At 47.8% G+C, this 26,908-nt stretch overlaps 1 protein-coding gene across 2 annotated transcripts in view; it reads left to right on the forward strand.

Moving 5' to 3' along the window:
* Positions 1-26,491, forward strand: part of LOC147672940 (rabenosyn-5-like) — a 205,747-nt gene extending 179,256 nt beyond the window's left edge. For both annotated transcript variants that reach the window (XM_086947895.1, XM_086947896.1), the window contains 2 exons: positions 18,674-18,778; positions 23,644-26,491. In XM_086947895.1, coding sequence (XP_086804021.1) covers positions 18,674-18,778; positions 23,644-24,753 — 1,215 coding nt within the window. In that variant the 3' untranslated portion in view covers positions 24,754-26,491. The remainder of the gene's footprint in view (positions 1-18,673; positions 18,779-23,643) is intronic.
* The last annotated feature ends 417 nt before the right edge of the window (positions 26,492-26,908 follow it).

The following is a 26,908-nucleotide window of genomic DNA, read 5'->3' on the forward strand; positions in this document are numbered from 1 at the left end:
AATCAAACTCCAAACACGGCAAGGTGTAGATCCCCACTACCTTCCGCTTTGGCACTTAACATACGAGACACTAGTGCCTTTCTTCGGAATGGTAGCGTGTAGATAATGCCTCTCCACTACGCTACGCTCTCTCTCTGGCCAAGAACAAGAAAACTGTACACCGCCGTGCCAGTCAAAACATAAGAGACCTGTCTCTTTAAACTCCTTGAAGAGAAATATCAATAGAACACAGGCAGCGCGCTGAATCACGCACTTCCTGTAACTTACAGGGACTTGAAAATATATCCAAAGGTCCGCTCTCTCTCTGCAGCCGTTCCTCCACACAATACTCACAGCTTCAACCTGGTACGCTGGAAATGGTCTCCGCCACAAAGACGCCCAGGAACACGACCGCTACCCGGTAGGACCAGAGACAGCAGTCCGTAGTCTAAAGGCGTAATTCAAAATCAAAACAAAGGCGTGGCTCCTCCTCACGCCGATAGCAAACAAATGAACGGCTAGCGCTCCCCAAGGAACTAGCAGGGAGAACGCTTCGCAGGAAACAAGAGGCTAAACTTCAAATTCACTGTTTTTTTTTTTTTTTTTTTACATTTTTGAAAACCTTTATTGAGACCAGAACACACAGCTATTCAGCCTGACATCCCGGAGGCAAGGCAGCAAAAATAGAGGAGATCAATAGTGTCAAACATTCGAGACAGAATCATCAAAGGTTAATTTTATGATATAAAAACAACAACAGGCGCCCGCGGGCGCGGAAGTGGCAGTGTTGAGAGTGTGACGCTAGGTGTCAGGGATGGGTAGGGAACAAGGCAGAAAACACTAAAGAAAGGCAGATTGCAGGATGGAAAGGAGGGGGGGGGGGGAGGTATCAGGAGATAGAAATGACATCAATGCTCAGTTGGCGTCACAGGTCAGGGAAAGGCGATATCATGTTGATCAATTGGTTCGGGCGGTTGACACACATTCCCCCTATATTCGTTCCATGCTCCCCAAATTTTCGTCCAAGCCCGGGGTTTCCCTCTGGCCACATAGACTGTCTTTTCCCTAACCATACACCAGTCCATGTTGGCCTTCCACTGCACCAGTAGAGGGGCCTCAGCCGCGCCCCATCTCTGGGCTATGTCCCTCTTCGCCACCATGTTCCCGAGGGTGACCCACCTAGTCTGTGCAACGTTGTGGTCGGACGGCTCCCACACATTCAGGAGGCATCGACGGGCCTCCGCCAGGGATGCCACGCCAGTAACCTCCGCCATCACTCGGTGAACCCTTCTCCAGTAGGAGGCGATCACCGGGCATTCCCAGAGGATATGTAGGAAAGTGGCAGGAGCCCCACAGCCCCTACGGCAGAGACCGTCAGGTGAGAAACCCATACGCATCAATCGGGGCCCTGTCACGTACACCCGGTGCAGGACCTTAAACTGTACGAGGCGAAGACGGGAAGAAATGGCAACCTCCTTAGGAGAGGAAACCGCACTCTGCCAATCCTCGTCATCCAATTCAAGGCCATCCGCCCCCCACTGATCTCTTAAGCCCAGGAGGAGGTCTGTGCGTGTATTAATCAACTTCTTATATGAGAGGGAAATTGCACTGTCTGGCATATCATCCAAGACTCTATCTTCCAGCGGGGAACTTTCGGGAATAACGCCGTCCGGCGGAGAGGCCGAAAGCAGCGCATGTCTCAGCTGCGCATAACGGAAGAACTCCGTCGGGCCCAGCTGGTATTCAGCTTGTAGCTGGGGGAAGGTCTTAATCAAACCCCTAGAGAGCATGTCCTCAACCCTGCTAATGCCGATGAGGTCCCACTTATCAAAGCCCTTGGTGTGCCACAGCCTACCCAGGATGTCGGAGTCAAAGAGGGGAGTGAGCCTCGTGAGCCTATTCTGCCATCCCTGCGCCTTGGTAACCGCCTTCCAGGTGCGGACTGCCGTCCGGGTGGGACCCGTTAGCTTGCGGTCGAAGGATTTGGAATACAGGGCCCGGTAGTAATTACCGCCGCCCGTCAACCACCTATCCATAGCGTATCCGGGGCTCACCACTGGGCCGTAAAACCCATGGTTCAGGGCAGTTAGTTGCGACGCCCAATAATAACGGCGCACATCGGGGAGGGCAATGCCCCCATCATACCAAGGGATCGTAAGCTTGTGAAGGGCGACGCGGGGGCGACCCTCCCAGAGGCGATTACGAAGAAGGCCTTCGATCTCACGGAAATAGCGGGCCGGGACAGGGTCTTGTGTGTTTTGTAGTGCGTACAGGAATCTGGGCAGAGCCATCATCTTAAAGAGGGCGGCACGGCCAAGGAGGGAGAGTGGTAAATGGCGCCAGCTGTCGACATCACGTCGCAATCGCTGAAGGGGAGGGAGCAGGTTGTGGTCATACCGGAGCTTGGCATTACCGGATATGTAGATACCCAAGTATTTGAAACCGCGCGAAGCAATCTGAATTCCGCAGCCCCTAGGGAGGCGCGGGGTGTCTCCCTTGAGAACATACAGAGAGGACTTGGCCCAGTTGATAACCAGGCCAGAGTACCGTCCGAAGAGTTTGATGGCGTCACAGGCCACGATAAGGGACCTGCAAGGCGAAGACATGTACAGCAATATGTCGTCAGCGTACAAGGAGACCCTGTCCTCAAAGCCAGGGGCCCATTCGATACCCTTCAAGTCGGGATGTGAACGCAACAGCGCTGCAAGGGGTTCGAGGGCCAGGGCAAACAATAGGGGGGACAGGGGGCAACCCTGTCTGGTACCGCGTCGCAGGGGGAAAGGCGCCGATAGGCGTCCGTTGACTGTAACATTGGCCATCGGGTCGGCATACAGGAGCTTCACCCAGCTAACGAAAACCGGTCCAAACCCGAGTTTGGCCAGAACCGCCCACAAGTAGGGCCATTCAAGCGAGTCAAAGGCCATAGTGGCATCCAGGGACGCCAACACAGCCGGCTCTTCAAGAGTGTGGGCCCGGGCCATAACTCCATGAAGGCGGCGCAGGTTCAGGGCAGTGTTTCGGTGGGGGATGAACCCAGACTGATCGGGGTGTACAAGATCACCAATGACCCCAATCAAACGATTAGCCAAGAGTTTGGCAAGGACCTTGGGCTCCGCATTAAGGAGGGAAATGGGACGGTAGGAACGACAAACGTCCCGTGGTTTGCCCTCCTTGTGGATGACCACGATGGTAGCCAATCGTTGGTCCAGGGGGAGAGAGCCCCTCTCAAAGGATTCCAGAAACATCTTACGGAGATGCGGGGAGACGGCGTCCGAGCGGATCTTATATAGTTCTACTGGTATGCCGTTAGGCCCGGAGGCCTTGCCGGAGTTAAGTGAACGGATCGCCAGATCAACCTCGTCCGCGGTGATGTCCCTATCTAGGTCCTCCCTTTCTTCCACGGAAAGACTGGGCAGGTCGATATTAGAAAGGAAGGCCGCCGAGTCCGCCTCCGAGCAGTCCGAGGCAGACTCATAGACCCCCCGAAAATAGTCTGCGAAAGAATCCACAATGGCGCTGGGATCCGTGAGGATCGCACCGCCGTCACCCAGAAGCTCCGGCACCACCCGACTGGCCATCTCTCTTCTGTCGAGCCAAGCCAACAGCTTCCCGGCCTTGTCGCCCACATCGTAAATGCGACCTTGCTGTTCCTTGGCCAGGACAAGAGCGGCATTAGTGGCCAAGGCGTGGTATTCCGCTTGCTTCAGCGAGAGATTGTGGAGGACCGAGGGGTACGAATCGGACCCCAGTTGGGCCTCGAGGCGTAGCACTGCCTGCTCAATAGTCAGCATAGCTGAGTCTCTGTCACGACGGGTAGCAGCAATTAGTGCCTGGGCCTCACCACGGAGCACCGTCTTAAAAGCTTCCCACAGTGTGACGGCCGACTCCACCGAGCCCACATTCTCAGCGAAGTATAGGTCAATAGATTTGGCCAAAAGGGAGCGGGTCTTGAAATCGCGGAAATACCATGGATTGACTGCGGCTGGGCGCTCCGGCGGAGTCACACCAAAGTCAAAGGAGACCCATAGCGGGGAGTGGTCCGAGACGCCCCGAGCAAGAAAGCGAGCCTCGGATACGGCAAGCGCGTCCGAAGCCAGCGTAAGGACATAATCGATACGCGAGAGGCTCCCGTGCGCGCCCGACAGAAAGGAAAATTGACGGAGCGTGGGGTGCAAAAGTCGCCACACATCCACCAGCCCAGTAGACTCAAGGAAGGACGGCAGCCACAATTGGGGCCCACGTAGGTCGCGGGGTGGTTGACGATTAAGGAGACCAGAACAAACTGAGTTAAAGTCACCCCCCACAATCAAACGACCAGCCGGCATAGACAAGATGGCACCACCAAGGTCCTGAAAAGTACTAGACTGGAGCCCTGGGGGGACGTACACAGACAACAACGTAAGGGAACGCCCTTCCCATCTCCCAGCCACGGCGGCGTACCTTCCCCTATCATCAATCACGGTGGTTTCTATCTCTAGGGGAAGGGATGCACGCACAAGAATTCCCGCCCCCCTGGAGCCGGAAGAGAACCCCGAATGCGCCACCATTTTGTATCCCTTGCGATTCAGGGCCTTACAAGCGTTGCCCACCAAGTGCGTCTCCTGAAGAAGTACAACGTCTGGCATATGTCGTTTAACCAGTTGTATAACCACCCCTCTCTTGATGCGATCACCCAACCCGTTAACATTCCAACTAAGAATCTTCAACCCCCTACCCCTCATCCCTCCATTGCCCGCCCCACCCATCCCCCATAGACACTTGCATCAATAAAAGTCCAGGATCGCCATTGTCCATTTGCCACAAAAGAGAAGAAAAAAGAAACACAAAACAAAACAAAACTGCACCCAACCAACCCCCCACCCTGCACCCCTGCATTAGACTAAAAAGCCCCCCCAACCAGCAGTGTGCCTGTCGCCCCATAAACTACTCTACCGAAGACCCAGAGGAGTAAGGAATCCCCGTGAAATCGTCCCGCCACCCACCATGAAAACAAAGGAGAGATTAATCACACCAAAAACACCATCTCGGCGGTCATTCGAGGCAGGGGTAGCTCCGGCTCCCAGTTCATTCTTGCCGCTCCGCTCCGCCCGAGGCGCTTCCGACATCTTCCTCATGCTCAGCCCGCTCCGGTGTCACAGTGTCCAACCACTCGCTCACATTCTCCGGATAGTCAAAAAAGTAGGCACGGCCTTTGAATTCCACACGGAGCTTCGCTGGGAATTGCATCGAGTACTTGAGACCCATGTCCCTGAGGCGTCTCTTGACTCCTGCGTAGCTCAACCGTTGGCGTTGCACCAGCCTGGTGAAATCCGGGTAGAAATGTACCTCCGCATTCTGATAGTGTAGTGGCCCGTGTGACCTGGACGCCTGGAGGATCGCGTCCCGATCTCTGAAATTGAGAAGGCGCGCCACAATTGGCTGCGGCGTCGCCCCCGTTTTAGGTGGACTCCCTGGCACACGATGGGCACGTTCCACTGAAAAGAAGTTGCTCAGTCCAGAGGGCGCCAGATGTGTTTTGACCAATTCTTCCACAAACAGGTCCGCTGCGCCATTCTCGGACCCTTCCGGAACCCCCACTACACGAACGTTCTGCCGCCTGGCTCGCCCCTCAAAGTCCTCCAGCCGCTTTGAGAAAAGATCGGCAGTCGATCGCAAGTTCCGGACCTCAGTTTGCAATTCAGAGACATCCGATGTCAGACTAGTGGTCTTAATGTCAAGCGCTCTCACACGGTCATTCGTCTTGCCCAAGTCGGTCCTGATTAGGGAAATATCAATGGCCATGGAGTCCACTTTATGGGACAGAGTCTCATGCTGCTGCTGTACATCGGCACGGAGGCTGGTGATGGCGCCCATGATGTCCACGAGGGTGGGATCCGAACCGTCCGGCGGGCCAGACACTGGGGCCCCTGTAGAGATGGCTCCCGACGTAGGTGGCGATTTAAGATTCACATACCGCTCCATGCGGTTATTCTGTGTCTGCGGTTTGCCCCGACCACCTTTATTTGATGCCCTGTCCGGATCGCCTCTGCCCGCCATGATGGGGTCCCATGAACAAAGGACAGGCGGCAGCAGGTTAGGGTCCACAGCCGAGAGGCGATCAGTGCAAAGAGTCACAGTCAGGTCGACGAGGGCAAGGCAAGCACGCAGTGTGTGCACCAAGGAGATGGCAGGCAGGGTCCGTGTAGTCAGGGCGAGTGAAGTGGCGGAGTGACGAAGTCCGGATAGACAATGGCACCGTCACGGAGCGGAGTTCAGCTCGACGTAACTTTGCTCAGGAGTCACCGATTTGGAAGCCGATTGCACTCCCCGCCTCAGTAGGCCGTCAGCATTACAGTGCCACCAACGTGGACCAGGATTTCAGGCAGGATATTTGCGGTGGATCGGACCGTCCACGGAGCTCCGAGCTTACGCGGCCATCTTGGTCGCCCGCGAAGCTCCTCCTTCAAATTCACTGTTAGTTACAAAATCACGAACAGTGATGGACGGTCCCGCCCATCCTTAAATAGTACCACTCCCACCTCCAGGACTTCTGGGAGATGTAGTCATTTAACCTTTTAGGCAGGCGCCTTGGTAGTTCCTGACAACATCATCCTACTAGAATTGTAAGCAGTTCATCTGGCTTTAAAGTAAATTCTTCCGGCAATCAAAACGACTTCTCTTTTCAGACGGACAATACAACAACAATGTACTGCCTGAACAAACAGGGAGGGACACTTTCGAGACCTCAGTCTCTAGAATTCCAAGCTGTCGTGTTCCACGACCCCAAGAAATACACAGGAAACAATGGGGGCTTTTCAGGTAGGCTTTTATTATCTTTGTACAGCGTGCATACCCTGACCTCTTGCCTCGAGGTCCTGCTCCGGAATGTCCCTGTCCCCTCCCCTGACCGGAAGTGGTGTCCGGTGTCCCCTGGCCTTTGCCCTGTGCCCCAGGGTCCTAGTGCCCCTGTCCTGGGCACGACATTTCCCCCCTCGTGGTCTTCCTGTTCTTCCTCGGTCATTCCTGAAATGCATTCCTTGGCACACACTGACATAATAATTTCTCCCATTCCTGCATGTCTGGCCAAATGCCAGGCATGGGCCTCTATGCGGAAATTCAAGTCCACACCTGTAACATGTTACTTCCGGTTGCTTCTTCGCCGTTTGTTCATTTCTGTCTTTTTTCCAACCACCCGAGCGGTTGTTATTTGTTATGCGGTGAGCTTGTTCCACTCGTCGTTCCTTTCCTCGCTCCATTTCCTTTGCGAGTGCTGTCGCTCTAGCCTCTGCTCTTGCCACTGACAGGATGTTTTCTAGTGATATTGGTTCCTTTAGGACCCTTGCACCGAACTCTGTGTCACGGCAACTCTCAATGATACGCAGCCTGATTGCTTGTTCATTATCGAACTTGTCAAACTCGCAGTGTGTTACAAGCTTTCGCAGTCTTGTAAACTGTAAACTTGTAGACTTGTAGAGCGTGATTTGCTGCCTGGAGGCGTCCAAGCGCTACGGTAACCAGAACCTACCGAAGATCAGATGAGGAGGAAGCTAGGGGTTAGTGGGGGGAGTTAAACAGGAAGGTCTTTAATTGTTTACGAAACACAGTGAGGTTGGGATTGGCTCTGAGGTGTAGTGGCAGAGTGTTCCAGGTTCCGGACTCATTGTAGGCGAACGTCCTTCCGCCTGATCTGGATCTTTTTATTCTTGGCGCCACTGCAAAAAAGGTCTGGCTGGAGCGAAGGCTTCGGTTGGGAATGTAGTGAGTAACTAAGTCACAGGCAATGCTGGGGCCTGTGTCCCAGAATGCTTGGTGGGCTATGCACATTGCTTTAAAAAGAACTCTCTGCCGAACCGGTAGCCAGTGAAGGCTAGCCAGTCCGGCCCTCACTGATTGTCTACGAGGGATCTTGAGCAGTAAGTGCGCTGCGCAGTTCTGCACTATCTGCAGTCTGCGCAGAGTGTACTCTGGGGCGCCGAGATAGAGCACATTGTTGAAATCGAGGCGTGAGTGTATGAGACCTTGTATGGCCACCTGTTTGGCTTCCATGGGAAGGAGGGGGAAGCTTTTATTTAACATCCTCATGATGCCAAAACAGGTGGCGGATAGTTTTGTGGCTTGAACGTTGAAGGACAGAGATCTGTCCAGCCACACTCCGAGGCTCTTAATATTGTTCTTGGGGGCTGGGGGGGGACCCAGACAAGGAGGCCACAAGGAGGAGGGGAGGCCAAGATCTAGGGGGCCTAGGAGCATCAGCTCTGTTTTGTCCCCATTCAACTTGAGGGATGATGAAGATATCCAGGTCTTCACCTCCTCTAGGCATTCTCTAAGCCCACCTGGCGCAGGCCGGTTTGCCTCATGCGCCAGTGAGACCACCAGCTGTGTGTCGTCCGCATAAGAGATGATCTTAACTCCGAATGGGCGGACAGCATCAGCCAGTGGCCTCATATACAGGTTGAAGAGTGCGGGGCTCAGAGAGGAGCCCTGAGGAACTCCGCACTTTAGAGGTTTACTAGAGGACACAGACTCACCCTCAAAGACTCTAAAGGATCTGTTCTCCAGAAAGGATTTAAACCAAGCCCAGGCTTTGTCCTTAATCCCGGCGCAGGACAAACGGTCCAGTAGGGTGTCGTGACTGACCGTGTCAAATGCTGCGCTTAGATCAAGGAGGATCACTGCCACTGATCCTCCTTGATCCAGGATTTTTCTAGCTTCCTCGGTGACCATGAGGAGAGCGGTTTCAGTCCCGTGTTTCGGTCTGAAGCCCGTCTGGGTGGGATCTAGTACGTGATGATTTTCCAGGAAGTTCACTAGCTGTTGATTAATATATTTTTCTAAGACCTTACTCACCCATGGGAGCAGGGAGATGTGGCGATAGTTGGCCAAGTCAGATGGGTCTAAGTTGGGTTTCTTGAGTAGCGACCTGACCATGGCCTGTTTCCAGACGGTCGGTACAGTGCTGGAGGTGATGGATGCGTTTAGTACCTCCCTAATAATAGGCAGGGTTATCTGGGAGGCAGCCATTATTATGTCAGGTGGAGCAGGATCGTCCGGCGATCCGGATTTGACACTGCGCGCTAGTGATTCAAGGGTGGTGAGGTCTAGTAGGGGAAAAAGGGTCAGAGTATGTTGAGATAGAGAGGGGGGGAGGCCGGGGGGATGTTGGATTGGATTGATGAGTTGATTTTTTTTGGGGGGAAGGCTGAATAAATAGTGTTTACTTTCTGGTAAAAGAACTCGGCAACATCATTGCAGTGAGTGACGGATTTCTCAACCTGCAACGGGGGGGGGGGGGTTCGTTAACTTTTTAACGATCTGGAAAATCTCCTTAGGTTTAGACTTTGCCTGTAGAATTTTTTCGGCGAAATAGGTGGCCTGGGCTGCTTTTATTTGAGCTTTGTACTCGCCGATAGATTCTCGGTAGCGAGTTTTATTGTCTGCAGAGTCATCTAAACGCCAGCGTCTTTCCAACCTTCTACATAGACGTTTCTTGTCCCGGAGAGCCTGCGTGTACCAAGGGGCATTTTTTTGGGGACGCTTCAGCATAGTCTTGCTCATTGGGAGAGTAGCATCAAGGGTTTGAGTGATCCAGTTGACATAGGCTTGATTTGCTAGGACAGGATCCTTCTGATCACTGGGTTGAGAGCTGGTGAGTTTGGTAGACCAGTTGTCAACCTCGAGGCGCGACCAGGCTCGCCTGAGCCTTGAGGTAGGGGCGGGTGACGGTGGTTTGAGCGAAGTCCAGCTGATGGGGACCAGAAGGTGGTCTGTCCAGGGCAGAGGCATTGGTGGGCCGACTAAGAGGTCGGGCAGTTGCTGAAGACAGGGTCCAGCAAGTGGCCTTTGGCGTGAGTGGGGGTAGTGACACGTTGGGTGAGTTGCAGGGCCGCTAGATCGTCTGTCAAGGTGGCGGCTGTGTGGTCAGAGAGGGAGTCGAAATGAAAATTAAGATCGCCTAGCAAGGTAAAGTTAGAGGTGGTACTGACTCTATCGGCCACACTGGATGGTAGTTTTTCATGGAACTGCTTGGATGGGCCGGGATGGCGGTAAATAAGAGTACCAGAGAAGCAGCTGTTGGGTGAGAGTTCGATGTTAAAACCAAGACTCTCACAGTCCGGGATGGTTTCAAAGGTGATTCGGCAGTGATATTGTTCCTTATAGATGATAGCCAGGCCTCCTTCTCTCCCTTTAGGTCGATCTTGCCGTGTGATTTGGAAGCCAGACGGGAGAGCGTCTACTACCGCGTGATCGGAGTCGGAGGTGAGCCAGGTTTCCGTCAGGAACAGTATATCAGGAGTGTATTCCTCTAACAAAAGTGCCATTTCAGCGCTGTGCTTTGGCAGGAAGCGGCAATTTAGTAGGAACATGCGAAAGTCGTGTGTGGGCTCAGGGCTAGGTTTGGGCTTGAGGGGGAGGAGGCAGGTGGGGCAGGTTTGCGGCAGGGCCTCGGCTAGATAAATATGCCGGGTGCAGACACTGGCAGAAGGCCTTAGTCCATAGAGGGTTTCTATGTTGTAGCATCTGTGCTGTAGTGGCTGAGATGCAGGGGGGGTGGCCCAGGGCCCGGACTCGGCGCGGACGAGCGCAGACGAGCTTGCCTTATGCGCGCCTTCGGCGCGCATTCGTTGCGCCCGCTGCGCTCGTCCGTTGCGCTTCCGGAACATGCACATGTGGCCTCGAGTGGGTGTGTCCCAGTCAGGGCGAGGGGAGAATAGTTGGCAGGAAAACTGCGATTTCGCCCTTAGCAGAGCTCGTTTTTCAGCGAGAAAGGGTGCCTGCACACAGTAATCGTGTGACAGGGAAGGTGAATGGGATTAAAAACAAGTGATAAAATTACAATTTTTAGACAAGAGAATGCTCGATGTTTCTGCTACTCCCGGCTGTGCCTCAGGAGGGTTCAAGTTATCTGCACGCTAGTGTCTCAGCGCATTTTTTATACCTTTGACAAAGGGGGCGTGGCCTCGAGTGGGCGTGTCCCAGTCAGGGCGAGGGGAGAATAGTTGGCGGGAAAACGGCGATTTCGCCCTTAGCAGCGCTCGTTTTTTAGCGAGAAAGGGTGCCTGCACACAGTAATCGTGTGACAGGGAAGGTGAGTGGGTTTAAAAACAAGTGATAAAATTACAATTTTTAGACAAGAGAATGCTCGATCTTTCTGCTACTCCCGGCTGTGCCTCAGGAGGGTTCAAGTTATCTGCACGCTAGTGTCTCAGCGCATTTTTATACCTTTGACAAAGTCATCTTATGTTTCATCCGGTTGTTGAAATGCAATTGTGAATGTGTAGTGTTCAAAATCGACATTTCTTTGAGGATCAAATTTATCTGTTAGGCATTTTTTTAGTTTGTCATAGGTGGTGGTCTCTTCTTTTGGCAGTGTCACTAGTAGGTCTTCAACTTCGTCACCTACTAAATTCAGGAATAAACCCAGCTGTTTGGCATCGGTCACAGCTGTCGCTTCCCTGTATCTTTCGAAGTGTCTTATCCATTTTTCCCATCTAATTCCTGTTTGTGGCTCCGATAAGTTGAATGGTAGCGGTCTTCTGTACTGGGCACTTGGTTTTGGTTCGTCTGCCATTCTGCCTTGTTCTCTTTGTCTTGCCTTGTGCTTGTTTCTTTATTTTCTCTCTTTGCCTTTTTCTTCGCACTCTTTTTTTTGTTAAAGTTCGTTCTTTTCCTCAAAGATCCTTTATTTTCTTCTCTATCCCTTTTGTTTTCCTTTCCTGTGCTTTATTATTATTCTCTTTATTTGGGCTTTATTACTCCTTTTCTCCTTTAAATCAGCACTTTTTGCTCTGTTTTTGTATTTGCCTGACTTCAAAATGGCCGCCAAGCTGTTCTTTGTTCTTGTTGGTCAATTTGCCTGAACTCAAAATGGCCGCCGTTTACCCTGCAAGACTTCTGAGGCAATCGGGGCGCTGCCTGACTTCAAAATGGCCGCCCTATTTTCCTGCGCGGTTATTGGTCCTCGCGCCTGACCTCAAAATGGCCACCGAGACTCAATTTCTTTTAACTTCGCGCTTTCCACACGGCGCTTACCGGAGGCAGGCAGTCTAATTTTCACAGCGGTCGGGGTGGGCTCCCGCGTTGCTGCGCTTCTTCTGGGCACTTTCTTCTTCCTTTTTTCGGCACAACGCGATCCAGGGTGGGCTTCTGGTTTAAAATCGCGATGAAGTCTTCTTTTGGCACACGTCGATTCCTTCAAACCTTCGTCGCCAGATGTCGTGTTCCACGACCCCAAGAAACAGACAGGAAACGATGGGGGCTTTTCAGGTACGCTTTTATTATCTTTGTACAGCGTGCATATGCCCTGACCTCTTGCCTCGAGGTCCTGCTCCGGAATGTCCCTGTCCCCTCCCCTGACCAGAAGTGGTGTCCGGTGCCCCCTGGCCTTTGCCCTGTTCCCCAGGGTCCTAGTGCCCCTGTCCTGGGCACGACACAAGCCATATGGATATAGCTCATTTAAAGGAACTTGGCAATTACAGCTGTCCATCTCCCAGATTCTCAAAACATGGTAGCGGACAGCCTTTATCAAACCTAGATTTTAAATGACATAGTCGTAGAAGATATTTTCCCAGAATGTTGATATTCTCAAATAGACTTATTTGCCAACATAATAACAAAAAATGTCAAGACGACTCCTCCAGATAACACCAGCCAGAGATGAAGGGGAATGCTCTTTTGAGAGACTGGTCAAATACATTTCTCCACAAATTTCCACCAAATACCCTCAGTCCCATAGGTATGGCCAAATTTTATTGGTCCAAAACCTGAATAATAATAATTGCTGTAGAATGGCCTCATCAGTGGTGGTTCACAACCTTCTGCACCTATTAGAGCGACCAAACACAAGAGATTGCTGTGCAGATGAGATCTGTACACGTTTGAGGCCCAGATTCTGCACCCCAACCTTCCATCAATAAACTTAGTGGCATGGCTTCTGAATTCCTAAACTTCTTTCCACAAGAAAATCATACTCCTTCAAGTGGAAGACGATACACTCAAATCCCCTTAGACCCCCACACTAAACAGCAGATTCTCCATCCCCAATAACCTTAGAAAAGCCCCTCTCTCTCTAGAACACTCTACCACCCTCAACACACCCCGTCTCAAATGCACTCTCCTCAACTGCAGATCGGCCTCGAAACCTTCCGCCGCCATTGCTGATTTCCTCTTATTGCTGGACCTTGACCTAATCATCCTGACTGAAACCTGGCTAACTGAATCTTCGTCACCTATAATGGACATCCTGGTTCCTCCCAACTACCACATTATCAGGCTTGACAGATCAGGCAAAATAGGTGGTGGAATCGCATGCATCTACAGGAACAACCTCTCTGTTCTGAAAGTCAACTCCACCTCCCTACCATCCCCAACATCCTGGGAATACATCTGCCTCGACATTATTAGTGAGGGCAAACCGATATGCTCTCTTCACAGCATTTACCACCCACCCAGGGACAACTTCACCTTTTCTCAACAAATCATGGATTTGATCTCAACCAATTCCGGACGGCAGTTCACCCAAATATACCTTGGTGACTTCAACCTCAACTGGAATGATCGCAATGACGCGGTGGTAAATAGTCTTAAAAATTTCCTCGATGCCCTTGACCTCACCCAAATATGCAACAGCCCGACCCACGAGAAAGGCTCTATCCTCGACCTGATCATCTCCAAAGAGGACTCTATCCAACTTTAGTCTATCCAACCCTGTGACTGGTCAGATCATCATATTGTCACATTCTTCATCAATGAAAAAGTTAAAGTTAACCCGGCTCAATCCTCCAAGCCCAAAGTTTGGAAAAGAGACATGAAAAAACTCAACCCAGGCTCTTTGCCCCCACACAGATGCAATCTCCTACTCCCACCGACAGGCGCTACGGACGTTCAAACCCTGACTGACCACTATCTCAACGCTATGACCTCAATAATTAATGAGGCTGCACCTATGCAGCTAAAAAGAGTCTCCACTAAAATCTCCAATCCATGGTACGACGGGAGTCTCAATGAGGATAGACGAGACATGCGAATGGCAGAGCGCACCTGGAGATCAGCTCCCTCTGCACTGCACCTAAAAGCTCTGAAGAAAAAGAGAAACGCCTATTTCAGGAAAATAAAACGCTCAAAATCAGATTTCTTCAGCCTCCAGCTCGACCAAGCAAAAAAACGCCCGTGAAAACTGTTTGAGCTAATCAGATCACAATCCAAGGATCAACCCCAACCACTCAGCACTGTGCGTGAAGCACCCTCCTGTGAAGACTTCGCTGCTTTCTTTATCCAAAAAACTGACAACATAAAGAGCGATCTCCTCATTGACGCAAGCCTCTACTCCAAACCCCAGTGCATAGCACCCATTGAACCAAAAAACAATGCTACATGGTCAACCTTTGGCACATACTCGGAAGAAGAAATTGGCAAACTGCTCAGCACCTTGAAACCATCCAATCACCTCACGGACCCCCTTCCTGCTACCGCTGTAAAAGACTTTACCCCTTTGCTTCTCCCACTCTGGACTAAAATTATCAACAGCTCTCTCCAACAAGGAAGCATACCTGACTCCCTCAAAGTTGGACAAGTCACACCTTTACTAAAGAAACCTACAGTCGACCCCTCTGATCTCAACAATTACCGTCCCATTACCAATATTCCCACTCTCGCCAAACTGTTGGAAAAATGCGCACAACTACAATTGACTAAACACATTGACACAGTACAGAAACGGCTATGACTCACATAATTGACGACGCACTTCAAATGCTAGACCAAAACGACACCTGCCTCCTCATCCTTCTTGATCTCTCTTCAGCATTCAACACCGTTAAACACGAGAAGTTACTAGAACTACTAAACACAAGAATGGGTTTATCTGGAACTGTTCTCAAGTGGTTCACTTCCTTTCTTCACAACAGGTCGCAGAAATTCAAGAGCAACAACCTGATGTCCTCGCCAATACCTGTAACGCTAGGCGTCCCCCAAGGATCCTCTCTATCCCCAACTCTGTTCAACCTAGTTATGGAACCTCTCACCACCTTGCTACAAGCATCCAATGTACACTTCCACATGTACGCCGATGACACCCAACTTTATCTCAAAGTACAATCCCCCAAAGACATCTTGCTCCTGAACTCAACGATCAGAGGCACGCAATCCTGGCTTGCCGATAATCATCTCAAACTCAATGCCCTGAAAACAGAGTTCCTTCTGATCTCACCTCCAGCGAAGATCTCCACCACTCAAATTTGGCTTAAACAACTAACCGCACTCAATGTCCAACCCACCATCGTGGACTCAGCAAAATCTTTAGGCATAACACTCGCCACCAATCTCAACATGCAGCAACATATCAGCAAGGCAACAAAGGGAGCGAACTTCCAAATCAATACTCTGAGGAAACTTAAACCCTTCCTCCCAGCCAAAGACTTCCAAACCGCAGTACAAGCACTAGTCATCCCTCGAATAGAATACGGCAGCATCGCCCTCTGCGGCCTCCCCCTAACTACTACCGCACCCCTAAGAGCTTCTCTAAACGCTGCAGCGAGACTCATCACTGGGTCAAAAAAGCACTCCCATATTTCCCCTGACTTGAAATCCCTGTACTGGCTGCCTTTTGAAGCCAGAATACATCTGAAAATCGCCTGCATGACACACAAGGCGGTACACCTAAACTCACCCGGCTACCTCGCTCAGAAGCTGACAATCTCTGGCGGAGCTAGAAACACTAGAGGCACAAACAATGTTCTGCTGAAACCTCGAAGATTCCGGAAGGAAAAAACATATAAGCGCTCCTTCTCAGGAATGGCGCCTAGGATCTGGAACTCACTCCCTCCCGAAACCAGACTTATCTCTTCCACTACACTCTTTAAAAAAGAAGTAAAAGCTATCCTCATGGCTAAATACACTTGAACTATTATCTCGAACTCTGTTAATACTCTGCACGATCTGTACTACATGTTTAACCCCTGTGCTTATTTGCATTAGTTGTCTTATTACTCACATGATTGGCTGTGCAGCCACCTATTTGTACTGTTAGATCTATTATTTTATCTGTTTGACTATGCTCCCTCATGTACCCCTTCTATGTAAAGCGCTCTGATATCTGCAAAGATCTTGTCCGCGCTATATAAAACTTTCAAAATAAAATAAATAAATAATGTTTCTGACCCTATGATCTGTTCACAGTGCATTGTCTAACTTAATTAACTGCACTGTGCCTGATTACCAATTTACTCCACTGTGGTAGGACTTCTGTACTTCACTGCTGTGTGCGCTGTGTTTCATCTACTTCACTGCAGTGTTCATTAGTTGATTGTCTCTGGTGTACTTCACTGCAGTGTATTCAGCCCCTATGCTTTTCACTGCAGTGCTCTGTGCACGCACTGGAGCAAGTTTTGCACCTAATGTATTCACTGCAGTGTGTTTCTCTAGTACACCTGAACGTCAGTACACTCATACTTGCTAAGATTTCAGATTGCTTATGTGAGACATTTTCAATAATTTTTCAATTCTATGGGAGCATGTGGCTTGCAGTACTTTTACTGAATGTTTTAAAAATTCCTGATGTTTGTTAGGAGCACCTAGCTGTTTTTTTAAAATGACTGAAACCGGGGGTCATTGGTAGTGAGAAGTAGAAAGAGCCCTAAAAGCCTTTAGGGGAACAGGGGTTGGTGTGAAAATGCACCATTCACTAATGAGTTAGAATAACTGAATCTAACAAAAATGGAATGCAGTGCCAGTTTTCTATTGCATGCCTTTTTTGTTGTTGAAACATAACTTTTCTGTGACTACACTTGTGCATAAGCAGAGGCAATAGCTCTGGCTAAACACTTATAAGGTCCCAAACGCGAGACCGATTGCATTGCAAATGCTTGTTTCATTTTTCTTGCAACTGCCTCTATTTAACTTTCTTGATAGAAAACGACCAGCAGAGGTTAGTAAAATACCAGAATCACTTTTGCATTCTCTAGATTCCAGTCCATAGTAATAGTCTTCCACGAGCACCCGTAGACAACAATATATTTTTCAAATCTTGTATTTTCAGTGATATGACCACCGAAGGCCCTGATTTTATATTAAAATAGAGCTTTGGACTATACCATTTCCCGCTGAAAGGCAATATTTCTCTCCATGTGTTCCCATACCTGGCGTGCCACGCAGTTTGGTGCTTACTTTCCCTCTATGTCAAAGAACAGTAGATGTTTCAGCACCCAGGCTTATGTGCTGTGTGGCTAAATACATATAAGGTCCCAAAGGCGAGACTGATTGCATTGCAAATGCTTGTTTACTGCTATTATTAGTTTATTTGTCCCATAGTACGTGAAAGACAAACATATAGAACAACTACAGCAAACAATGACGAGAGAAAAATTAGGTGCCACAATAAATAAAAGCGAATTACATTATTTCAAACAAAAGTATCTCACAAGCTAACCAACCAATACGGACAGGACACACACGCACATATACATAAACATACACACTCACAGCCATGCATGCATTCACGCATGTGCGTGCGCACACAAACACATCCATTCACAACACTCATTACCAAACATTTATACATACACACACACAAACCAAGCATTAATTTAAAACAAACACACACACTTATTTGTGGGTCTGCCTTGAAGGTCCCGGAAGGCTTGGGACTGCTGTCTTCCCTCATTGGCTGACCTAAGGTCCGTCAATGAGGGAAGGCAGCAGTCCCAACGTCATCAGATTGGGATGGGGTGATTATTTGCATTTGCTGATATATCAGCCTTCCAACACTTGCATGCTTTGAGTCTAATATATTGGGGATTGTTCAATAAAATGTCCCTGCATTGGCGTGCAGGATGCAGGGCCCGATCGCCAATGCCGTCCCACAGACACCTTACCAGTGGCTGGGGCTGGAGCAGGTGAGCGGATGGAGCTGGAAACCTGAGCTTCTGCTGCTTGGTGCACCCATGCCCTGCTACAAGGGCAAGGCTGGACCAAGTAAGGACTGTGGGTGACCCATAGCATGGGAGATGAAACTCACAGGAATGACTAAATTCAGCAGATGCCTGGCACTCCCTGGTTAAAGCATGGGAAGAATTGTAAGTGTACACGGATGGCTTGCCCAATCCGAGCCTGGGCTGCCCAGCAGAGGTCCTCATCATGAGCAATGTGAGGCAGGTTATTGCAATTCTGTGTCATGGTTGTGTTCTGGCCTGTGCTGGTATTCTGCGACACACCTCAGTTGCATCCTCATGCCGTGTCGTAATGTCACATCATAATTCAGTGGCAAGTGACGACCACTTCCACGCTGGCTTCATAGTCGCAGTGTGTTAGATTTTTTATTATTATTTCGAATCATTGATTCTTGCACATCAGCACAAATTCAGTCCCAAAAATAAATGCTGGTACAGGGTACTCGCAATCACAGGCGCAAATTATGCTTTGATCCTTAGGGAGGTGTAACACAGATTGCCTCTCAAAGGTTGAAGTGCTCGCTAACAACGAAAAGTGTTATGTATTTAAAATCTGCAGAAGCTATTTATCGAAGTAAATGATAAACTAAAGCCCGGACATTATTTTAAGCCATGTCAAAACAAATATTGAAGCTTTCTTTGATTATATTGAAAGAATAAATAGTTCTCATCCATCAAAATAAAATAGTGTGACCACATTATCTCTGTTGATGCTAGTTTGCTATCATTTTGTTAAGCATCTTTTTATTCTGTATGTCTTTTGCTTCTATCAGGAGAAGTTACTAGGACTTATGTCACTGCCAACTAAAGAAAAATATGAAGAATTGAAAGAAAAACGAAAGCAGGAGAATGAACACAAACTGCAGCTCGAAAGAAAGGTAACAATATGTATTGTGAACTGAAAACATGCTTTTTGTGTCTGTCAAGCAGGTTTACTTTGTATACACCAAGCAGTTTCTTGATTTCACCATGGTCTTATAGTCCTTTTAATTCTGAAATGAGAGCTCAGCATATTACTTTGCCAGTACAGTCTCAAGAATTGCCCATTTCAGATGCAGCTTAGGTGTGCATTTATGGCCATTTTGGAAATGTTATTCTAGAACATATTTGTAAAGTAATATGGATCACCAAGAGTTTTGATGGATCACTTTAATGACACAATGTGCCTATGCTCATTTTGTTGGAATAGTGTTGTACACCTTCACCACCAGTAATCTATCCGAGCAAGGATTGGAAGTTAATCCCCTGTGTGCGGAATAATTACTTCTTGAAGGGCAACGAACATTTCTGCATAGATGTAGGTGTAAAAGAGATGTGCATTCTTTGTACCCCAGGGCTCCTACAATGAAAATGTGTTGGTTTTCATTTGTAACTACCTTTGCTTACACTTCTCTTAGCTAAGTTTGTAAAATATCTGTACCACGATCATATGCCTCCTATGGCTGAGCTCTCTTTTTTTCTATAAATTGTTTTTAAATCCTCGAGCTTGTGGTGCAGCATGGTGCCAACACCTCAAGCTTAGGTGTTATAAAACAGCTGCACCTCGATTTATTCTGGCATGACACTGTCTGTTTTCTAGTCATGGGGTAACTGACTGGAGCTGCTGTGACTCGCGGGCTGCCGCAGCTGAGAATTTGTGTGTCGTGGTGGTGCGCAGAGGGCAGCTGAAACCTTGCAATCCCCTTGGGAACGCTGAATTTAGTCCGTCGTCTACTGCAGTGAGGACCCTGTTTGTGCCTGTGACTTTGGTTACTGCCCATTATTGCACTGCTGGGCATGTAGACCGGTCACTGACACATCTGGACATTGGCTGGGGGCAGCTGAAAACTTTGGGCCCCCGGAGAGTGAATACTAGATTGGCATTTCAGTTGGATGCGAGCGCCTGCACCTTTCTAGAGTCAATGTGGTTTTGATCTGTTCGTGTTCCCCAGGTGTCTTCTGGGGTGAGGTGGGACTGGCCCATGCTTTGGTGGACAGCCGCTCCCGCTTGCTTCCTCTGTCTGAACCCCCACAGCTCTGAGATGGGTAAACATGAGGCCAAAACAGCCTACGCTCCCATTATCTGCACTTTAGGGTGTGGGTGTCACCGGTTCTCCCCTTGAGGCTCAGCAACAGAATGCTTCCTCAGAGACTGTCTCCCCCTTGATCAGGATATCAAAGGCATGTTCATTGATCTGAAGCACAGCCTGCACATTACAGACACTAAGATGGATCTCCTTACCACCAGTCTTGATTGAATGAAGGAACAACTAGAAAAACATGGGGGCTGCCTTGACCAGCTGGAGACGCAGGTGTCTGAGGTTGAGGATGCACCCTACATCAAATGAACATCTCCTATGGATGGAGAAAGTTCTGGAAGTGATCGAGAACAAGGACTTGGAGGCCAGGTCATGGCGTAATTACGTGTGCATCCTAGAGATACCAGAGTCAACAGTCATGGACCGAATGGACACTTGCATAGGGACAATTCTCCGTTCCCTATTTGGCTAGGCCAGGTCACCCGTGTTTGCAGTTGAGCATGCCCACTGCTCGCTGGGCCTCTGTCTCCTGCCTGGGGCTTCAGCAAAGTCTATAGTAAAGCGCCTTCTTAACTTTAGGGAGCAGGACGACTCTCTACAACTGGCCTGTGCATGCCGTGACTTACATTATCAAAGAATCTTGATCGCACTCTACCCGGATTTCACTCTGGCTGTGCCGAGATGGCATATTCGCTGATATACTCATCCAAAATCTGGTTGTCCCTGCATGGCAGAACATATTTTTCACCAACCCAAAGGCGACACTTACATTTTTGCGCAAACTAGGAAATACCAGGGGGACTTGCGACGCATGGCTGTAAACTGCACGCAATAGCAATCTCAGTGATAACAACTGAACCAGGTCCTCTTTGATGATGCTGCAGACTCTGCCTGGACTCGACAGGCTGTCAAATGGACGCGACTTGGGGTGCCCCGGAAGGCTCCTTGGGCAGCTTTTGGTGGTTATTCTATCCAACTCCTGTCTGTACCTGAAGATTGGTAAACTCTTTGCCACCTGATGACACCTTTATAACCCACCCTCGGCCACCAAGCCCTTTATCGCTGGGTTGTTCGTAAGGTCTTCTGGTGCACTGAGGAATACTTATTTCCTTGTTTTGACTGTTGGGGGAGAGGGGGTGAGGAGTGGATGATTCAACCAGTTTGGGGGAGGGGGAGGGTTGTTCATGTTTACTTTATTCTTGCAGGGCACATCTCTATACGGCACACCACATGCATGGCACTCTCCTGCGCTTGGCAAGACTCATACAGTTTCCAACGCTAGGTTGTGCAATACTGTCCAACGTGACCCTTGGTAATGCTTAGTGATCCGCAGAAAGCCCACCTTGTATTTGTTTATATTCGGCATCATTGAGTTAACTTCACTGCTTTTAAGAATTGTACCTGTTGACAAATCTCACCCTCGTCTGCGCTCTGGCTGGTTCTCGGCGTGGCCATCCTCATTCATGAAGTTAAGTGGCACACTCAAACATCCATTTGTGACGTACAGGACAGGTATGCTGTCTTGCATGGTATGTTGACTAGGCCCAGGTGAAATTTAAGCCCTACCCGCACAAATCACGTAATTTCTGGAACTTTGTGTAACTTATGTTATGCAAAATTCCAGAAATTATGCAGTTACACCACTTTTCTTAATTACCCATGAAATTTCGTATAATTAATTACACTAAAGCAAAATAGGCAAATTTTACACACTCCCAGAAAATAGCTGCCTGCAATCCACCCCTGTAAGCCTATTGCCTTTAACATATGCTTTTCACAATAAGCCATTATTTAGAACATTGGCCCCTAGAGAAACGACAATACGAACAAGAGAATGAATATAGACCCAGTCAGTACTATATTTGTTGAACTTGTCCAGCCGGACAGAGGTCTGATATTTAATATTTTTTAATCAAATAAGAACAGTACAAACAATACATTTTAAGTGAGACACAAGCCTGCATCCTACTAAAACAGGGACGACAAACAATGAGAAACACAAAAAGGCTCCGACAAAGCTGTAGGTGTGTTAAACACAAAATGTTCTATGTGACAAACAAATCGCAAGGAAGCACCTTTACACATTAAGGCAATTTAGAGCAGTGCATAAGGTGTTTAGGGTGTCCATGGCATTTCGATCCATATTAACAATAAGTTGATCATCATCTGCACATTTAAGATGAGCATGCCTGTGTACAATTGCCTGTAATAAGCATTAGCAGATCTCACGTAGATAGAGGTGTGAGGCCGATGGCACGGTAGACGAACAGTTAGACCAGGAAAATTCTCTTGGCGACGTTTATGAGGAAACCAGAACGCTTAAGGAATCAGAGGCGATGGTGAGTTGTTAGCGAAAAATGACCCATCCAGTGTTGGAAGGGGAAACGCAGGAGTACTAATTAAAAGATTATGCCTGTATGCTTTACTTTCTGCTTTGAACTAAGGAGTTTCCCAGGATCACATTAAAGAGATAGTCTCATGGGTCAACATTGCTCAGTACCATAATCTGCTGTGCCCCATTAAGGTTTTCTTAGTAATGTCCATGCCGCTATGTATATATGAAAGCCACAAAACTAGTTGTGAAGTAAAGGAGAGTTGTATTTGAGAACAAGGGGTAGATGAGTGGAGCGGTGCATGTATGTTGGTGATATTTGGCTGACTCCCTACTTCATTTTCCAGTCGGAGTTGGATCTGATTGTCTGCATAAATCAATTTGTGCTTGTGGTTTTCAACTAACAGTACCAATTGTAGCATACAAATGATAATTACCAAGTTAAGGGAATTAACCCACAGGAATGCCCAATGACTAGATCTGTCAGTGTACCTATTTCTTATACGTTGGCTGTTCTAATTCACTCAAGGGCCAAAATCTAAAAATCCTGGTCTGTTGTCTTGCAAGCTTTCATAACGCTTGGATTTCAAAATTTCTTGCCTACAGGTGACTGCCTAGTCTCTTCGATGGGTTGGAGCCAGCTGATGATTGTTAGATAGACTGTTGTCTGCTAACTCTTAAAGCAGTCCCCACAAAGAGTATTTTTAGTAGGTTATCAATGCATGCTCCACAGTTATAGAGATTAAAACATTTAGCAGGAAATGCATTTTAGGTTCTATATGATTGGAATAGTAGACCATTTTGCCCTCTGGATTGGTTTATTATAATGTTCGTCATTGCAGTAAATTAAATCAAGTGAGGTTCGAGTTCCCGTACCACAGACATTCCACGTGTTGGCTTGGCCTTTTTTTAATAAGTTCTGACTTGTATCATTGGCAGGTTGTTCTTAACCAGGGTGTTGGTATTTTTTGTTTGGTGTGCTCACTGTAGAGAGTTTTGCCTATGTTGAGGTGGGGAGCATCTAGAAGGTTCTGTGTCATATCACACCATTCTTTTCAGACTTCTTTGCAAGCCTCTTTTTGATTTATTGATTTGCTTAAGCAGAATAGGTTTTTGAGCTGTATTTAACGTTTGAACCATGGATATTGATAATTGAATGGCCTGCCCAGAGGTTGCACAATTGGGTTTGATACTGCCATAATACATGCGAACATTATGTCTACCACATTGCCTATTATATGAACTTATTTATAATTAGCAGCCTTAAGACACAATACGTTTTTCAGAGCTGTGCTTCAGAGAGTCACAGTTGGCGATCTTCCATTTCTTCAGTTAGAAAGCCTAAGCTTGTGTATTTGTTATTTCAAATTTCTTTTTGTTTTTGTCTTCCTAGGCAGCACTTGAGGCACAGCGAAGAATGGAAGCGAGAAGTAAAGACTTTGTCTCGAGACCAGTTGGTGCTCCAAATGGGGAGGTGCCTACTCTCCAAAAGGGCAGAGCTAGGAAAGCTGAGGGTTGGCTCCCTACATTCAGCACGCCACGTGATTCTCACATCTCAGACCCTCTGCTTCAACAGATCCACAACATCACATCTTTTATTGAACAGGCCAAGGAAGCCAACCGGAACGATGAAGTGCAGATGCTGCAGGAGAACCTGCGGCAGCTGCAGGATGAGTATGAGCAGCAGCAAATTGAAATGGCAATTGAGCTATCCAAGAAGTTGGCAGAGGAAGAGGCCGTACAGCTAGAACAATTGGAGGTGTTGCGGGAGAAAGAGTGGGAGAGGGAACAGAACCGATGTGTGACCCATGAGGTCACAGCACACTCCCTGGACTTCCGAGAGATGAGACCGTTCCAGCATGATACTAGTAGGGAGAAGCAAAATCCTATTAACCACACCGTGGAGCTGGATGATGGGAGGATAAACCACTTCCATGATTTTGCATCAGCACCTCTAGCCCCTCTTCCAAATCAACCTAATCAAGATACTATGGTTCATGAGGAAACCTTCCTACCTTATGAAAACAAAGCTACCCTCCTAAACCCCTTCAGTGAAGAAGGGATCACCACTCCAATCGACCCATCTAATCCCTTTGCCGAAGACCTTGCTCATGAAGCTTCTGTGCCTGTAACCAGCAGCAGAGTTCTTCAGAATGCCAAGCGAGAGTACAACCCGTTTGAGGAGGACGATGATATGGACCCACATGCAGGAAACTGTGCTCCTAATCCATTTGAAGAGGTTGCAGTTCCTTTCCATGATCAATTAGAACATTCTTCAAATCCTTTTGAGCAAAGCACATCCAGTAATCCTTTTGAGGAAGACGATGATGCAGGAGAAGAGGAAGTTATAGAAGAAGATCTTCTCCTCCAGCAGATAGACAACATCAAGGCTTATATTTTTGATGCAAAGCACAGCGGGCGTTTTGACGAAGTAGAGCTGCTAACTGAAAACTTAAAAGATCTAAGGCGCAAGCTGGCAGAGCAGAAGGGAGCTTGTCATTAAGGGAGGGAGTATTGCACACTAATGGGATGGGAGTCCAGTGGTTTTGTAGGATTTGATGGACAGCCAGAATGGGATTACCAGAAGAGCACGACGGAAGATGAAATCTTGAAATCTGTACTGCACATTTTCATTTGGGGTAACTACCACTATCTTCAGCAACATAAAACAATCTGAAAGTGAATGTGATGTCCATTCTGAAGCTGTTACTTTTAATGTCATTCACCTATGTTTTTAAAACTTCCACTAGTTCAAATTAATGTTTTAGGAATGTGACCCTAAATGACTTAGTTACTCAGGATGTTTCATGGGTGTCTGAATGTAAAAGGAGGCATTGGGCGCATCTGTATTTCACACTATGGAGTGGTGACAAATTACATAGGCTTATGTGGAAGTGTTTTGAAATTATTTATGACCACAACTGCGTGGGGGGAGGGGGGAATGTTGGTTTCAAGTGGTTCCGGTGAATCCAGATATTCTGGAAACATTCACCAAATTCAGTCAATGTCAGGCCATTATAAATGGCTCTTGTTTCTTTGCCAAGTGGGCATTGGTTTAGGTTAAATACCTAGGTTTCTCTCAGCAATAGCTTCAAGTTCCATTGTGCTATACATATAATTGCCTTTGGGAATATTCTGGAAAGACTGTCTTGATGAGACGTGGCCAGAGAGAGGTTCATGGATACAGAAATGTGCTTGTGGTCATATTGGAGAGGAGACGACAACGGTAGAAGAAAATGCACCCAATATTAACCAAGAAAGTGAGAAGGTTCTGGAAACAAAAAATGGTTTATAAGTTGTTGGAAGTTCTTGTGAGGATGTTAAAAGTGGAAGTCACTGATCAAATTGCACAGCAGCACTTTTAGTCGAAAAAAGGGATAGGCAACTGACAAGAATGAGAACGAAGACAAACACTTTCCAATTGTCTCTCTGTAGTGTATATTTGGTGTTGCCCTACTTGTGTCCTGCTCTGTTGTCAGATATACCCATTATCTCTTGATTAGGACATTGAAATAAGCTCGCTGCCTCTGTTATTGCCTTTAGTACAGTATTACCGGGAAAGGAGTCCAGTTCCAGACCCACCTTTATAAAAGGCCAGTAACAGTAAAGCCAAATTTAAGGATGTACAGTGCCTTGTGTAAAAGTTCAACCCGCTGGGCCCCTTTTTAGGGATTTATGTTCAGACCTAGACTTTTAGGTCAAAAGCTTGCATTTTTAAGGACCGCAGTGGATTTTTGATTGCAAAGGCAATGGGATTCAGCAAAACATTGTACTGGTGTTACATTTCTTCTTGGCCTCTAATTTGAAAATGGTAACTACATGAAGCTTTATCAGTGATACATCTGCTTCCAAGGATGGAAGAGGTGTGCGTGATGACAGAAAATGCATACATGTGTTTGTTACACAGGAACTAAATGTATGAAATATTGACCATAAAGCGATGATCGCATTGCATGGAGTTGGAGATGAAAGAACAAACTACACACAGTGGTGTATGTGGCTATTGTTAGTATTAGCCTCTCATGCAAGGAGATGTACTGCAAACATTTAGGGTAAGTTTCATCCAGCACACGTGGACGGGTTATTGTTATTTTCTTCGCAACTTGTTATTGCATCCATCAAGCAAACTCTTTCCTGGGACAGAGTATAAACTTTGTTGTTAAAAGTGATATTTAGCTCGATATCCAAAATGAGTTGTTATTGTCTCTATCCAAAATAAAAATATTTTTTTTGCCGGGTAATATTTTGGGCCCATCCGCCACCCACCTTTTTTCTTACCCTTCTCAAATTTAATAATCCTCCCACAAAATGGACTTGGTATTTTGTTTTGCTGGGAAGCAGATCTGTTGTCAGAGGTTGGACAATTCCATTTGAGATGTTTTAGATGCATCTGCTAAGGGGGTAACAGAGTCTCAACATATGATATGTCCCACATCTGGTGCAATGTGTAAATCTGCAGCACAAGAATGAGGTATAGATTTTGAAGTAGGGCTACAATGGGTATTCTTGCTTTTAGTACAAAGATTGGCACAATTGCACGCTGTCAATGTGGTTCTGCATCTTGTCCTACATGGTTAGGGAGGGTCACGTCAAAGGAGTGGCATATTCGGAGACTGCTTTTGACATACCTTCTTTACTTCCCCAAGCCCTCTACTGTA

This window comes from Lissotriton vulgaris (genome assembly GCF_964263255.1).
Source record: "Lissotriton vulgaris chromosome 9 unlocalized genomic scaffold, aLisVul1.2 SUPER_9_unloc_2, whole genome shotgun sequence".
In the NCBI taxonomy this organism is placed as follows: Eukaryota; Metazoa; Chordata; class Amphibia; order Caudata; family Salamandridae; genus Lissotriton; species Lissotriton vulgaris.